Here is a 15,031-nt window from a genome sequence, read left to right as displayed (position 1 = left end):
CTTGACCGCTCCCCCCCGCTTCCTGCCGCAGCCTAAGATGGCGGCGGAGGTGGACTTCGGGGATCGCGAGCTCTTCGAGCAGCTGGACGGGGACGAGGCAGCGGCCCCGGCGGCGCAGCCGCTTCATACCCGCTTCGAGGAGGACGAGGAGCTGGAGGAGGCCAAGGAGACGCTGCGGGAGCGGCTGAGGGACTCCGAGGAGACGGTGCGGCAGCTGCGGTCCGAGAATATCCTGACAGGAGGGATCTGGGCCTGGTTTCGGTTCATCCCCGGGCAGGGAACAGCCCGAGCCGCGGTCTAGTTTCGACCCTCATGCTGGTTCCTTTCCGGCGCAGCCTCAGTTCCTGCTTCTCCGGGGCCTGGGCTGAGGAGTCTCCTTGGCCCGCGAGGCACAAAACCTTTCAGCCCCTCTACTCTCCCTCAAAGGAGGGGCGCCGCTTCTTCCCTACTGCCGGGGTGGCGGCGTGGGGGTGTCTTTCTCTCTCCTCCTCCTCCCCCCACCCCCTAATGAACGTGGTCTCTGCTTCACCGGGGTGAGGCCTTGCTACTCCGTGGTCACTGAGTCTAGTTTGGGTTTTGCTGTGAGTTCCGCCACCTCACTCAGGTCGTAGTGATTTTCTCTGGGGCTGTGTCATCTGGGCAATAACACAAAGTATGGCTTGATGAGCTGTTTTAAAAATCTCCTTTAAAGAAAAAAGTGATTTTAACTCAAATCATCATAGTTTGAAACAAGTCTGGATTCCTAGGGGTATTGGATGTTACAGTAAAGAAAAAAGATCCCTGGCTGGTCTGAGGGTCACGTTTTTGCGGCTGTCTCAAGCTTTGACCGTTTGAAAGATCATTTTTAGTTTGAAGGGATGGATGCAATGCTCGTCTTGTTCTGAATTACTTTTGCATTTTGTAACTTTATGTAATCCAACAAAATGGTAAGTAAGTAACTTGAAGAGCAATTCTTTTTAGAGTAATTTAAATGAAATAGTTTTTGTACAGTCCTTTTCATCATATGAGGGTGAGAGATGCGGGTTTTGGGGGTTGGTTGGCTTGTGTTTTTGTTAGTTAAACAATTTTTTACCAATTAATCTAAAATGAGAAGGCTCTCATTCCTCAAATGAAAGAGAGTTGGCAGGTCTGAATTCCTCTTCATCCTCTTTGGCCTTGAGTTTTCAGTTTTTGTTTTTGTGGTGGAAAGATTTGGATTCTTGATCATCTTGTGTTACAACTAAAAATGTGTAAATGAGATGGAAAGTGTATTTAAAAAACAATTTTTCTCTTGGTACTTCAACCTATTTGTTTTCCAGACTAAAGGAAAGCACCAATAAGCGTCTTATAGTTTAGAATTTAAAAATCAATTTGTACATTTTTATGTTGAATTTTAAACCAGAATAAAAGCTGTAGTCTTACAGTGCGTCCCGAGTTACCAGTGTCTTAGATGTTAACTTGTTTTTAAGCAAGGTGACAACAAGGTGGACTCGGAAATGCTCTTTGTAGCTAAAATTTTATTCTCCTGTTTTGTTTAGTCTAACTGCGAAGTATTTCTTGGCACTTTCAAACTGTGAAACTGCTGGACTGAGTAAAGTATTTGGAGTTTCCTTTTAAATTTAATGTTTTTTCCTTTTGTGGGGATGAAGGTATTTGTGGAGGAAATATGTATACCAGGGCCAAATGTGACTGTTAGTCCTGCCTGTTTGTATTTCTTAATTTATTCAGCATATTTGTCTTTGTATAGTGGGGTTTTTTAAATGATGATCACTGTCTGGTTCTTTAAATTTCCTTTCACAACTTATAGTTTTAGGCTTGAACTTGTCCATATCTTAGTTCTCCATTTACTTCTGACTTTCCTTGCATTGCTTTCTCTCCCTGTAATGCTTGCTTTGGTCAGTTTTATTTGAGTAATTTTAACTATAGCTTCTGCCATGGGAGTGATGTATCATCCAGAGTAGATGCCTATCAAGTAGAGACAAAATACTATCATTGTGGTATGTGTGCATATTGTGAGTCTGTGTTTAGAAAGAGACAATTTTCTCTCTTTAAATCTGCTTTTCACACTCACTTTGTTCTAGCCCTCTAAGTTCAGTTTTTTGGTTGGTGAGTTTATGAATGGCTTTATGTAGTGCAGTAAAGTAAGTGAAAGAGCCCAAAATCCTGTTCGCTGTTCAGTACAACTATTGTAAGAGTTGATTCTTTCTTAAAGTGGTATACTTTGATTCTAATGATTAATATAGAGGAAACCTGTGTTCCTTGACAAGTAATTAACATCAAGAACTTAGAAGAAAACTGAAGATTCTGACACGACCAAGGTATGTTAATATTGACTTTTCAAGTTGGAACACTCAAGCAATTGTGTATTGTAGACATAAAATGGACCTATGTTAGGCCAACTTACGGCCACCACAGCAATTGCTGCAGTTTTTCATGTTCACACTGCTCTCCTTCTGTTGGCGGTACGTGTCCTCACCAGGAGCGCTTACAGTGACTTAAGGCGGGGGAATGGGGGTTTGAGAGCCCAGGCTCTCAGCTCCCTGCAGAGCTCCCAGCTGGAGCCTGGCTGCTGCCTAGGGCTCTCCCAGTGACAGCGAGGCTCCAGCTGGGAGCTCGAGCTGAGGGCTCTGGGTGGCAGCTGGACTCCAGCTGGGAACTCTGTGGGGAGCCCACGGCTTGGGCTCTTAGTACTGGGCAGCAAGGTTCCAGCTGTCAGTACTGCTGGGGCTCACAGCTGGAACACCCCCTCCCTCTCACAGAGCTGTCAGTTAACCTGACAGCCAACAGGCAATGCAAGTAACCCGAACTATGTTGACTAAGCCTTATGCCTCTAGTCCATGTGGATTTACTGTGTTGACATAGCGGGTGAGTTACAGCAGCAGGAGAAATGCTGTAGTGTGCATGCTTACATAGTTACACTGACTTAACTTTGTAGTGCAGACATGCCCTTAGTAATACAAGATCTAATCAATGAGTATATTTAACATAGACCCTTTTAGAGCATAGGTAGCTTGCCTAATCACCATCTTCTACACGAGCACCATGAACGTATAAAATGATCTTTTCTAGAAAAGGTTTCATTTATTGTTTGTGTTTAAAGTTATTGGGTTTCTAAAATGTCTGAGCACTCTGGACACGATCTCTGTGCATTCAGACTTGAATATGTAGAATTTAAAGATGTTTTATCTTTTTATATAAATAACTGTTGACATAATCTTTAGGAAAATGGATTTCTCTGAAATTGAGTAACAATAATGATCAGATCTGATAATCACTTTGACCTGTTGGAAATTTCTCACTGAATAAATACTAATTGAATACATATATTTGTGGTGATCTGTCAATTTTGAGTTAAACTGCAGCCTGTTGTATTTCTTACATGTGCCAATTACTAGTAAGAGGAAAGCAGTAATAGTCTTTCAAGCAACTTATTGACATTTCCTGCTGCATTGCTTGAGGTGTAAAAACTGGATTTAAACCGTGGGAGAACTGTAGCCTAGAATAACAGAATCGGTGAAAAGCAAATAGCATTTGTGTTGGCCAAGCCTACTACGTGTCTGCCTTGGGGAAAGTGAGAGTCCCCTTGACTAGTGGCATTGCTGTGATAAAATGGGTGGGCTGCTGCACACACTGTTCTTGCAGAAAGGAGGGGAAAGTAATTACACAGTAACTTTACAGTATCTTTTTTTCCTTCCAGTGGACTTTCAGTGGACAGTTCTAAGTTAGATGGACCTTTGTTACAGATTTTATTTATGAACAACGTTATTTCAAAGTAAGTAACTTCCCCTGCTAATAAAGTGTCAGTCTAATTCCCTTTTAAGATTGCCTTTGTTTGGGATTTGTTAGTGTGCAACTGTGACATGTATTAACCCATCTTTGGCTGTGTTACAACAGTCTAATATAAACCTATTGTACCCTGGTTACTTATTCAGTTATAGCAAAATGTCTTTAATATCCTGTTTCCAACTGGTTTCAGAGTAACAGCCGTGTTAGTCTGTATTCGCAAAAAGAAAAAGGAGTACCTGTGGCACCTTAGAGACTAACCAATTTATTTGAGCATAAGCTTTCGTGAGCTTATGCTCAAATAAATTGGTTAGTCTCTAAGGTGCCACAGGTACTCCTTTTTCTTTTTGTGAATACAGACTAACACGGCTGTTACTCTGAAACCTTTTTTTAAAGGTGTTTGACAGAACATCCTTTAAGTTCTGAAATGGGTGTTTAGTGCTTATATTTAGAAGCCTCTCTTTAGATGGACACAAGATTGGCAATACAAAATATTCTCAGACATACCTCTCCTTCCCTTCCTTTTTATGCACATACCTGTCAGCTGCCCTTCTTATTTTCAGTTTCAGCTCTGCTGCTGCTTTAGTAATCACCGTTTTTAGGGCTTGAGGAAAATGAGTCTGAGTTCCCCAGACCTCTGTGTTTCTGATAAGAAGGTCATCTGGCTACAGTGTAGTGAAACGGACTATATATATTGCTTTCAAATGCACAAAATGAACAAACTGAAAACTTTTTCTCTAATTTTAAGTATAGTAAGGGTTACTTTTAACAGTTGTATGTACCTTTTCAGATAGAAATGTCACTTAACAGTTGTTTGTTTCCCTTTTAAATATAGCTGCTACTGTTTTGCAGTATTATAAGTAACAGAACTGTTAGATAAAAGTATAAAGCCATCAGGAGTTTGGTTGTAAATAGGTACTAAAGGCTGAAATTTAGCATGCAGTCTAATATTACTAACTTCTTTGTTACTAGTATTGCAAAATTTTGAATATTCTTTTTAAAGGAATATTTGGAGTTGTTGCTAACTTATTTCTCATTTAAAACAGTCATTAGACTTTTTCTGCTGTTCATATACATCATTTTTTAAAAAGAAAATATCTTTGAAAGAATCCACAAACTGATGCTTATGGTTTGTCTGTCAATTTTAGAGCAGCCAAATGAGTGGAAAAAGAAGTGTGAAGTATTGTAAAATCTGAAAAAGTTGGAGGAGGGATATAACTATTGGGTCTGTAGTATATTTCTGTTTCTATTTTTCCCTTGTCCTATATCCTACTTGGAGCCAGTTTGTAGTACTTTATCCAGTTTAATTTAAGCATTCCAAGCAATGGGACTTGTACCATTTTCCTTGAGAAAGTGGACTGTGGAATAGTTTCTCAAGTACAAAGTCTTTCTTGATATTTAACCAATATTTTACACTACTTATGCAAGTGTCCTTGTCCTTGGTAGTTACTTATAATTTTTTTAATGTAAAACCAGATTTTTTGTTTTTGGTTTTTTTTGTTCTAATCTTGATCTAACTATGTGGCTGGATATGTGGCATCCAGTTCCATTTGTCTATGTTTAATTTCTTTTCATTATTTAATCCAGTTCTGAAATCCACAAAATATATTAAATAGCATGGTTGCAGTTTTGAATTTTCTTTTTAATACATTTGTACGTCTTTCTTTTCCAATTTATAGATGTGATGTGTTGGTTACATTGGGGCAGCATGAAAGTTAGATTTACCAGCTGTACCTTAAGATGTACACATCTAGCAATAAAAGGTTCCAAAATAAAATTCTTATCCTGAACATTGAACAAAGTAACTTAATACAGTGTTCAAAATTTATAATTTCAGTTTCAGGAATCCTTAAATACACACATGCAGTCTGTTGTATTCTCTTATATTTCTACCTTTTGCAGGCAGTATCATCAAGAAATTGAGGATTTTATTTCTAGTTTAGTTCAAAAATATGAGGAGCAACAGAGAGCTGAACCAGAAAGGACCCACTTCAATGTTAAGCCTCAGGTATATAAGTTCAAAGAATATAGACCTCATCTGGACTACTGTGTGCAATTCTGGTCTCCTATGTTTAAGAAAGATGAATTCAAACTGGAACAGGTTCAGGCTACTAGGATGATCGGAGGACTGAAAACCCTATTTTATGAGACAAGACTCAAAGAGTTTGGCTTGTTGAGCCTAACCAAAAGAAGGCTGAGAGAAAATATGATTGCTCTCTATAAATACATCAGAGGGATAAATACCAGGGAGGGGGAGGAGTTATTTAAGTTAAGCGCCAATGTGGACATAAGAACAAATGGATATAAACTGGCCATCGGCAAGTTTAGGCTTGAAATTAGACATGGATTTCTAACCATCAGAGGAGTGAAGTTCTGGAACAGCCTTCCAAGGGGAGTAGTGGGGTAAAACTTATCAAGTTCAGTCTTGAAACCAGTTAAGTTTGTGGAGAGTATGAGACTGCCTACAATGGCACGTAGCTGATCTGCAACTGTTAGCAGCAAATATCTCCAATGGCTGGTGATGGCAAAGTAGATGGGGAAGGCTCTAAGTTACTATAGAGAATTCTTTCCCAGATGTCTGGCTGGTGGATCTTGCCCACATCCTCAGAGTCTAACTGATTGCCATATATGTCATTGGGAAGGAATTTCCTCCGGGTCAGATTGGCAGAGATCCTGAGTTGTTGTTTTTTTTGCCTTCCTCTGCAGCACTGGGTGTGGGTCACTTGCAGGTTTAAACTAGTATAAATGGTGGATTCTCTGTAACTTGAAGTCTTTAAATCGTATTTTGAGGACTTTAGTAACTCAGCCAGAGGTTATGGGCCTATGATAGGAGTTGGGTGGATGAAGTTCTGTGGCCTGCAATGTGCAGGAGTTTAGACTAGATGATCATGATGGACTATTCTGGTCTTAAAGTCTGAGTTTATAGAAAGATAATGGTTTGGGTTTTTTCCCTCCACTTTTTTGGTTGCAATATCACACTGCTAGTGTATCCAAATTACAGAAAGATTTTTTCCTGCTACTTACAAATGGTATATTTTTCTTAAACGTTTGGAAGGAGATACTTCTTTGTCTTAGAAGTAGATAGTTCATTAAGTGAAACATGGCATTTCTCTTCACCCTCTCCTCCCAACCCTCCCTTTTCTTCTTGCCGTCCCAGAGGCCGAGCATGTTTCCTCCATAGCATTCTCAGCCCATGACACCAAGGTTCTAGCCATGTTGCATCTTGGGTTGTACACAGTATTACCACTAGCCTACAAGTCTCATACTTCATATACTAGCATGTGGTTAATTTGTGTGTACATGGCAATGAAAAGCTGGAATTGGCAATTATATCATCTGTGTTTTATTTGCAGCAATTAAGGAGTTTTTTATGTGGTTTTTTTTCGACTTTTCATATTAGCCATCCAGTATTCTGTTGGAAGAGGACCATAAAGTGACAAGCTCTAATACAATAAAAAAAATTAAGGAAGCTTTCAGTGTAAGTTAAACTTTATATTCTTCACTGGTAATACAAATAGTTCCAAAGTTCTATTCTTACATTTAGTCCACAATGTCATTATGAAGATATGCAAGGTTTTAGCAACGTAACTCTGATTGACTTTATTAGAATTCATGGTGCTTTAGCTGCATAATACTTGGAAAATTTACCTATATGTACATTCAGAAGGCATGGAGGGATGTTTTTGTTATGTTTAAATCCTTAAATAGGAAATAAACTAATTCCATTATTTTTGAAATATTAAAATACTGTGCCTTTCTAATATCAGGTAATCTGATTGAAATACTGACAATTTTTTGACTCTTTCAACAGGTTGTAGGAAGTGTTCTGTATTTTACCAATTTTTGTCTTGATAAACTGGGACAACCTATATTAAATGAAAATCCACAGCTGACAGAAGGATGGGAAATACCCAAGTATCCTGTTTAGTAAAATGGAGCTCCTTTTTCTGTTTATATAACCAAATAACACAATCAGACACAAAGTTGAGATTAAAACTTTTTCTGCAATTTTTTTTTAAAACTTCTAACTATGACAGTCTGCTGGGTCATATCAGTGTTGTATCTGAAATCAACTGAAGTATTATTATTACTACTAGTATTTCAAAAGTTTTAAAGTAGTTGGATGATAGATGTCTAATATGGTTGACTTGTTCATTGAAGGAATCATGTTCTGCACGAATGAATGTTGCATTCCCATAAACATGCTCTGCTGTCAATCCAAGAATTGCTGTTGGGACCACGTGTGACAGGCTCTGGAATGACTGCTTATTTCAGAAATGCTGGCTGTTTACTTCTATAAAGCAATTTATTTAAAGTGGTGAGGAGGGAGAGCTAACAAATCCTAAATGTACTCTGGTGTTTTGACTAAATTTTAACTACATCTTGAAATTTTTGGGGGAAAATGAGTCATATTTAAGCAGAGAATATTTTAATCCATTTTTCCAGTTGCTCTCTTCAGTATTTGAGAGCTGGAACTCAGGTAGAACATTCTTATTTATGTGATAGTTCTTAATTTCAGAAGAAATTATATATATTAAAAAATACAAACAGAAATTGGATGTTCTATCCTCTTCTCTTCTCCTTCCCATTCACTTCCTGCCTGCAAAAAGGCCAAAGTCTGTTTAAAGCACCACAAAGTATTTCTAGGATCTCTACATTTTGTTAGGACTGTAGTAAAGGGGGACATTCACAGTCCAGAAGCCCAAAATGTCTGCCCTATTGCTTTATAATTCTGTAAAAGATTTAAAGTGTGCCTGCAGTGAGTGAGAAATCCCATTTGTTTAGCAGGCCAACCTGGGTTTGTTATGTCTGCCTTTTGACCGCATACACATCACATTATAATTTGCTCTTCCTGTCGTCTGCTTTTTCGTAAACTATCAGGAAATCGAAATTAGCACAGCTTCTCTACTATTTAGTACTTTAGAGAGTAGGGTTCTGGTCAATGTAAATATTTTAGTGGCTTCCAAGAAAGTAGCTACATGAAAGAAGAGGATGGTTTGATGTGTCTGATAGTAAAGGAGAAGGGAAACACTTTGCAGGGGGTGGGGGGGAAATAAACCTTTTGGTCTCAACCTTGATATTTTCTTTAAATGTATCTGTTGCTTTTTATTTCTGAGGTCTGTTTACATATATAAAGGGTGACATACACCTTAATTTAGCTTCTAGTGGCAAGGCCAAAGGAAGACTCCCTTTAGGCTTAGCCAAGGAAGCTTCTGTCTGTTTTGGCAGGTGGCAATATATACTGAGTAAGTCAAGCGTTCAGGTGGGGACTCCTTTGTACAGATATTTCAGTGAATAAGTTTATAGTGGACTGCAATTGGAATTTCTGTAACTTGAAACTAGGGCTGTCAAGTGATCAAAAAAAATTGCGATTAATCACATGGTTAATAATAGAATACCAATTATTTAAATATTTTTGGATGTTTTACATTTTCAAATATATTGATTTCAATTATGACACAGAATACAAAGTGTACAGAGCTCACTTTTATTTTTGATTACAAATATTTGCACTGTAAAAAACCAAAAGAAATAGTATATTTCAATTCACCTCCTACAAGTACTGTAGTGCAATCTCTTTATAATGAAATTGAAATTACAAATGCAGAATTATGTACAAAAAAATAACTGTATTCAAAACCAAAACTATGTAAAACTTTAGAACCTACAAGTCCACTCAGTCCTACTTCAGCCAATTGCTCAGACAAACAAGTTTGGTTACAATTTGAAGGAGATAATGCTGTCCACGTCTTGTTTACAAGGTCACCTGAAAGTGAGAACAAGCATTTGCATGGCACTGTTGTAGCCAGCGTCGCAGATATTTATGCGCCAGATGCGCTAAAGATTCATATGTCTCCTCATGCTTCAACCACCATTCCAGAAGACATGCGTCCATGGTGATGATGGGTTCTGCTTGATAATGATCCAAGGCAGAGCGGACCAACGTATGTTCATTTTCATCGTCTGAGTCAGCTGCCACCAGCAGAAGGTTGGCTTTCTTTTTTGGTGGTTCGAGTTCAGTAGTTTCCGCATTGGAATGTTGTTCTTTTAAGATTTCTGAAAGCATGCTCCACACCTCGTCCCTCTCAGATTTTGGAAGGCACTTCATATTCTTAGACCTTGGGTCAAGTGCTGTATCTATCCTTAGAAATCTCACATTGGTACCTTCTTTGCGTTTTTGCCAAATCTGCTGTACAAGTGTTCTTAAAACAAACGTGCTGGTTCATCATCCGAGACTGCTATAACATGAAATATATGTGGTAGAATGCAGATAAAACAGAACAGGAGAGACACAATTCTCCCCCCAGTCTCAGTCCCCATGGGTCTGAGTCCTAAATTCTCAGTCATAAATTTAATTAACGCACACTTTTTTTAATGAGCATCATCAGCATTGAAGCATGTTCTCTGGAATGGTGGCCGAAGCATGAAGGGGCATATTAATGTTTAGCATATCTGGCACGCAAATACCTTGCAACGCCATCTACAAAAGTGCCATATGAACGCCTGTTCTCACTTTCAGGTGACCTTGTAAACAAGACGTGGGCAGGATTATCTCCTGCAAATTGTAACCAAACTTGTTTGTCTGAGCAATTGGGTGAACAAGAAGTAGGACTGAGTGGACTTGTAGGCTCTAAAGTTTTACATTGTGTAACCAAAAAAACCCTACATTTGTAAATTATGCTTTCACAGTAAAGAGATTGTGCAACAGTACTTGTATTAGGTGAATTGAAAAATACTATTTCTTTATAATTTTTACAGTGCAAATATTTTTAATTAAAAATAATAGTGATCACTGTACACTTTGGATTCTGTGTTGTAATAGAAATCAATATATTGAAAATGTAAAACATCCAAAAATATTTAATAAATTTCAATTGATACTCTATTTAACAGTGTGATTAATTGTGATTATTTTTTTTTAATCACAGTTAATTTTGACTTAATCGTGTGAGTTAACAGTGATCGACAGCCCTACTTGAAACTTATTCTTGAGGATGCGCTTGTAGCTTAACCCATGGGGACATTTTTCTGTATAAAGTACTATCGCTGTCAATTAAAACAAGATTGAAATTCTGCTTTGTACAGTAGCAGTTCCTTATTGAAATCTAAGATACCAGCAAGTTTTCAGCCATATTCTCTCTCTGGACGGGCAAGAAATACAAGTAAAAGCAAAAAGGTTTGTATTTATCTTAACTATAAAGTTTTTCAGATTTAAAAACTTTTTAATAGTCACAATGCACATTTTAGGGTCCAGTATGTGGGGGAATAAATTGCTTTTTATTGTCCTAAATTAAGTTAACAATATCGAATTTTGCACTAGAAAAGTTTTGGGTTGTTTGGAATATAGGATGCTCAAAAGAGAGGCAGTCAAATTAATGTGTAAGAAAAATCTGTTTCTGAACTAACTGGTTTTGTGTTTTGCTCGCTTTTTCTAGCTAGCATTTTTAAATAAATGTCCTTGTCATCTTTGCATTGAGGTGCTGTCACATAGCTTTTGTTCTATGCAGCGTTTTTTGTTTTGTCTGTTTTCTCTGCATTTAATAGAAAATGATCTTGGAGTAGTTTGTGTAGCCATTGTGAGGAAAAGTAGAATTACGGCAGAGTGATCACTTTGGAAATTCCGGATGACCCTCTGCCTAGTTTTTCCAGCATCTGAAATACCTTATTTCAAATGTAAATAGTAGTCATGGAGGCAAGTTCAGTTTAGCTTTTCTATAATCTTCTGCATACTCAAGTGAAATATTACATTTTGAAAGAAAAGTAGATTTGCAACCATGTTGCGCTGTAGATACTTCTAGATGGTGGATAAAGTATTCTGAGAGAACAATTTGCACCAAATCTGTTTGAATCATACCTTCTGAGAAAACAAATATGCCTCCCCCTTCTCCTTCAATTCTGTCATTAAAAACAAACCCCTTTTAAGAGACCTTAAAACCTAGGTTGCCCTTAAGGTTGCCAGTTTTGGCTGGATATGTTTCTGGAGGTTTCACCACATGATGTAGTCTTTAATTTGAAGATTAATCTTTAATTCCTGGAGACTCCAGGGCAATCCTAGAGGGTTGGCAACCCTGGTTGTCCTCTTTATCCGCTCTCCCTTATCCTATTGGTAAAAGTGACCATGCACACAGGGAACTAACTAAGCAAGTGCTCAAAGAGGCACTAAATTTAAACTTGGCCCAAATATTAAATCTTTTGAAAATCAACCTTTTTAAAATCAAATATCAATAGAAACACTTCTATGATTTAAAAAAAATTCCAAGAGCTATTGTTTTTAGACAAGATAGTATTCTCTTGCAGCATTTCAGACCCAATCACTGAAGCACTAAGAACCTGAAAAGGAATCTGTGACAACAAACAAAATTAAAACTGGCTTCAAATTTCATTTTCCTAGATGAGAGAAATTCACAGTGAATTGAGCATATTAGCAAGTAAATGAGATTTCTAAAATGTTCTTATAATAATCCAGAGTGGTGGTATAGCATCTGAAAATAATGGTTTACAGCATATCTGTGAAGTAGATAGTGTCCTTTTAACTGAATCCTTCAACTACATCGCTTTTATAATTCTCTCCTTTCCATCTTTTCCCCCAGCCTTTGTGTTGTCTGCAGGGAGCGTGGAAGCTCCTTGCAAATGGGGGAGCAGAGTGGGAGGTACTGGGAGCTGGCTCCAGGCTGGGAAGGAGGATCCCAGGGTTGCTACTAGACCCATTCCAGCCCCTTCAGGTCCTGCTCCCCCACTTGATCCCAGGTGGGACCACAGCCTCTTCATCCACTCCAGGTCCTGTGCCCATCCCTTCAGCGGCTTCTCTAGTCCCAGGGAGTCCTGTTGCCACCTCCATGCCTCTTCCCCTCCCCCTGGCTTACATGAGTTCACATGGCAGCAGAACCCCCACAATATTTCCATTACAGGGTTGATAGCCCCCTACGCCCTGGTTGTCTAGATTGTAAGGTGTGGGGGGCAGAAACCTGATCTTACCTTGCTAGCTATTTGCAAAGCAACTAGCATACTATTGACATTTATATAACTTTCATTAAAACATATTTCAGTCAAAGGAAAGAGAGTTCTTTAATGGTCACTATCTTCCTAAAGGGACATAATCTAATTTCTGTCTGGAAATATTACTTCAATTCTTATCTTTTCAGTTTTTGTTTTCTGCATTTGATAGTGCTTTATGTGGCTTTCTCCGTGATTAGTTTCTCATGTTTCACCTAACAGCAACAGAAACACTTTTTTTAAATAGGAAGATGTGTTTTTTTTTTATTTTTGTTTAAACTACAAAAATTGGGAGGAAGATGTATGTTTAGGTATAGTACACAAGTTACTTTACATATTTCTTAAAACTGAATATATTTCAAGTTAATGTAAATCTCTGCATGTAATAGAATAATGAAGAATAAGTATGCACTTCACTTCAGAAGTACACTTTTAAAGGGATAAACTTACAATATAAATTTATTTTATTGCTTTCCTTAAACAGGCCAAAACCTCATTGTTTCAATTGTGGTTCTGAAGAGCATCAGATGAAAGATTGTCCAAAGGTAAACTTTTCTTCAATATCTAAGATTATCTCTGAATTACACAAAACATATTTCGGTGCAACAGGACATTTGTAGAATGGGAAGAATCATATTGGTCATGATCTTTAATTAAAGATGAATAACTGTATTGTATATCTCCGTAACACTTGTAACTTCAGAGATTTAAATCAGTATTTTAAATGAGCCTATCGTAGCATAATACACCTCTACCCTGATACAATGTGGTCCTCGGGAGACAAAAAATCTCACCGTGTTGTACGTGAAACTGCATTATATCAAACTTTCTTTTGGCCCTTCTGTTCCTTGTTCCCTGGCTGCCCTCTCCAGAGACCTCTCGCCCCCTGCCCCCTAACAGGCACTCACTGGCAGTGGCGGGAAGCAGAGCAATGCGGCCCCAGCCCACTCCACTCCGCCACCTCCCAGCTGCGGTGCTCTGCTTCCCACTGCCGGTGAGCGTGGGGAGGTTGGGGAAAGGACACCCCCTGTACTCACTGGTGGTGGGAAGCAGAGTGCCGCAGCTGGGAGCTGGCGGAGTGGAGCGGGCTGGGGCTGGGCTGCTTCACTTCCTACCACCGGTGAGTGTGGGGAGGTTGGGGAAAGGATGCCCTCTGCACTCACCGGCAGCGGGAAGCGGAGCGATGCAGCCCCAGCCCGCTCTGCTTTCCTTTCCCCAGCCCCAGACATGTTGGTTGGGGAAAGGTCCCGCGCTCACCTCTGGTGGGAAGCGGAGCACTGCAGCTGGGAGCTGGCGGAGTGGAGTGGGCTGGGGCCGGGCTGCTCCACTTCCGTTGCTGCCGGTGAGTGCAGGGGGGATCCCTTCCCCCAAATCCCCTCCCCTGAGTAACACAGCTGGGGCCAGGGCGAGGGAAGCTGAGCGGGCTGCTCCTGGCCCCCCACGAATCCCCCGGGCCACTCTGGGACTGCGGGCCCCACCCCCCGCTCCTGCCTCCCAGACCTGGGGCAGGGGGAGCCCCTGACCCCTCCTGAGACCTTCTGCCTCTTATCCAACCCCTCGGCCCCAGCCCGGCACCCTTAACACGCTGCTCAGAGCAGCGTGTCGGAGGTTTACCGCATTGTATGCAAACCTGCGTTATATCAGGTCGCATTATATCTGGGTAGAGGTGTAGTTTGATCCTTCCTTTTTAAAGAAAAGTCTCTTTACATGTTTCTAGCTTTCCTACTGAAGCTGGCAGATTTCTAAGTTACACTGGAAGTTATAATAAAAATGAAACCATTCAGTGAAACAATGAGCTGGCCTTGGTTTTTTGATGTAAGATGTGTTCCATGCCCTTGACGGGTAACTTTCAAGCAGCTTTTAATAACTTGGTTTGGGTTGAGTGAATTGTGTGCTTAAATTGCAAGTTGCATTATGGTGAGTCTCCCAACTCTATTGTCTTTAAGCCACGGAACGCTACCCGTATAAGTGAGAAAAGAAGAGAGTTCATGGAAGCCTGTGGTGAAGCAAGTAACCAGAACTTTCAGCAACGTTATCATGCAGATGAAGTAGAAGAGAGGTTTGGGAAGTTTAAACCAGGAATAATAAGGTATTTTCCCCCCATGTGTCTCCCCCCCACACACACACGCACACATTGATTGGATCACTGTACTTCTCACATACGCATCAAATAACTTTTCTGCTATTTGTAATGTACAAAAGTTGTCACTTACTGTATAATAATTCTCTTGGTAACTATATCTTCAGTTGTGTTAAGACCCCTTTTGTAAATGTC

At 39.6% G+C, this 15,031-nt stretch overlaps 1 protein-coding gene across 5 annotated transcripts in view; it reads left to right on the top strand.

The window, feature by feature from the left end:
* The window catches only part of ZCCHC8 (zinc finger CCHC-type containing 8), a 31,338-nt gene continuing 16,307 nt past the window's right edge, over positions 1-15,031 (top strand). The window contains exons 1-9 of one of the 5 annotated variants that reach the window (XM_073313349.1): positions 1-227; positions 2,255-2,297; positions 3,677-3,751; positions 5,665-5,770; positions 7,163-7,240; positions 7,574-7,677; positions 10,874-10,939; positions 13,241-13,301; positions 14,703-14,845. In XM_073313349.1, coding sequence (XP_073169450.1) covers positions 38-227; positions 2,255-2,297; positions 3,677-3,751; positions 5,665-5,770; positions 7,163-7,240; positions 7,574-7,677; positions 10,874-10,939; positions 13,241-13,301; positions 14,703-14,845 — 866 coding nt within the window. In that variant the 5' untranslated portion in view covers positions 1-37. Of the gene's footprint in view, positions 228-297; positions 2,298-3,675; positions 3,752-5,664; positions 5,771-7,115; positions 7,241-7,573; positions 7,678-10,848; positions 10,940-13,240; positions 13,302-14,702; positions 14,846-15,031 lie in introns of those variants that run through there. The other 4 variants (XR_012155122.1, XM_073313346.1, XM_073313345.1 and 1 more) reach the window with 4 other exon arrangements.

Source organism: Lepidochelys kempii, chromosome 15 (genome assembly GCF_965140265.1).
Source record: "Lepidochelys kempii isolate rLepKem1 chromosome 15, rLepKem1.hap2, whole genome shotgun sequence".
NCBI lineage: Eukaryota > Metazoa > Chordata > Testudines > Cheloniidae > Lepidochelys > Lepidochelys kempii.
The sequence above is the reverse complement of the archived record's forward strand: the minus strand, read 5'-3'. Positions and strand labels throughout refer to the sequence as shown.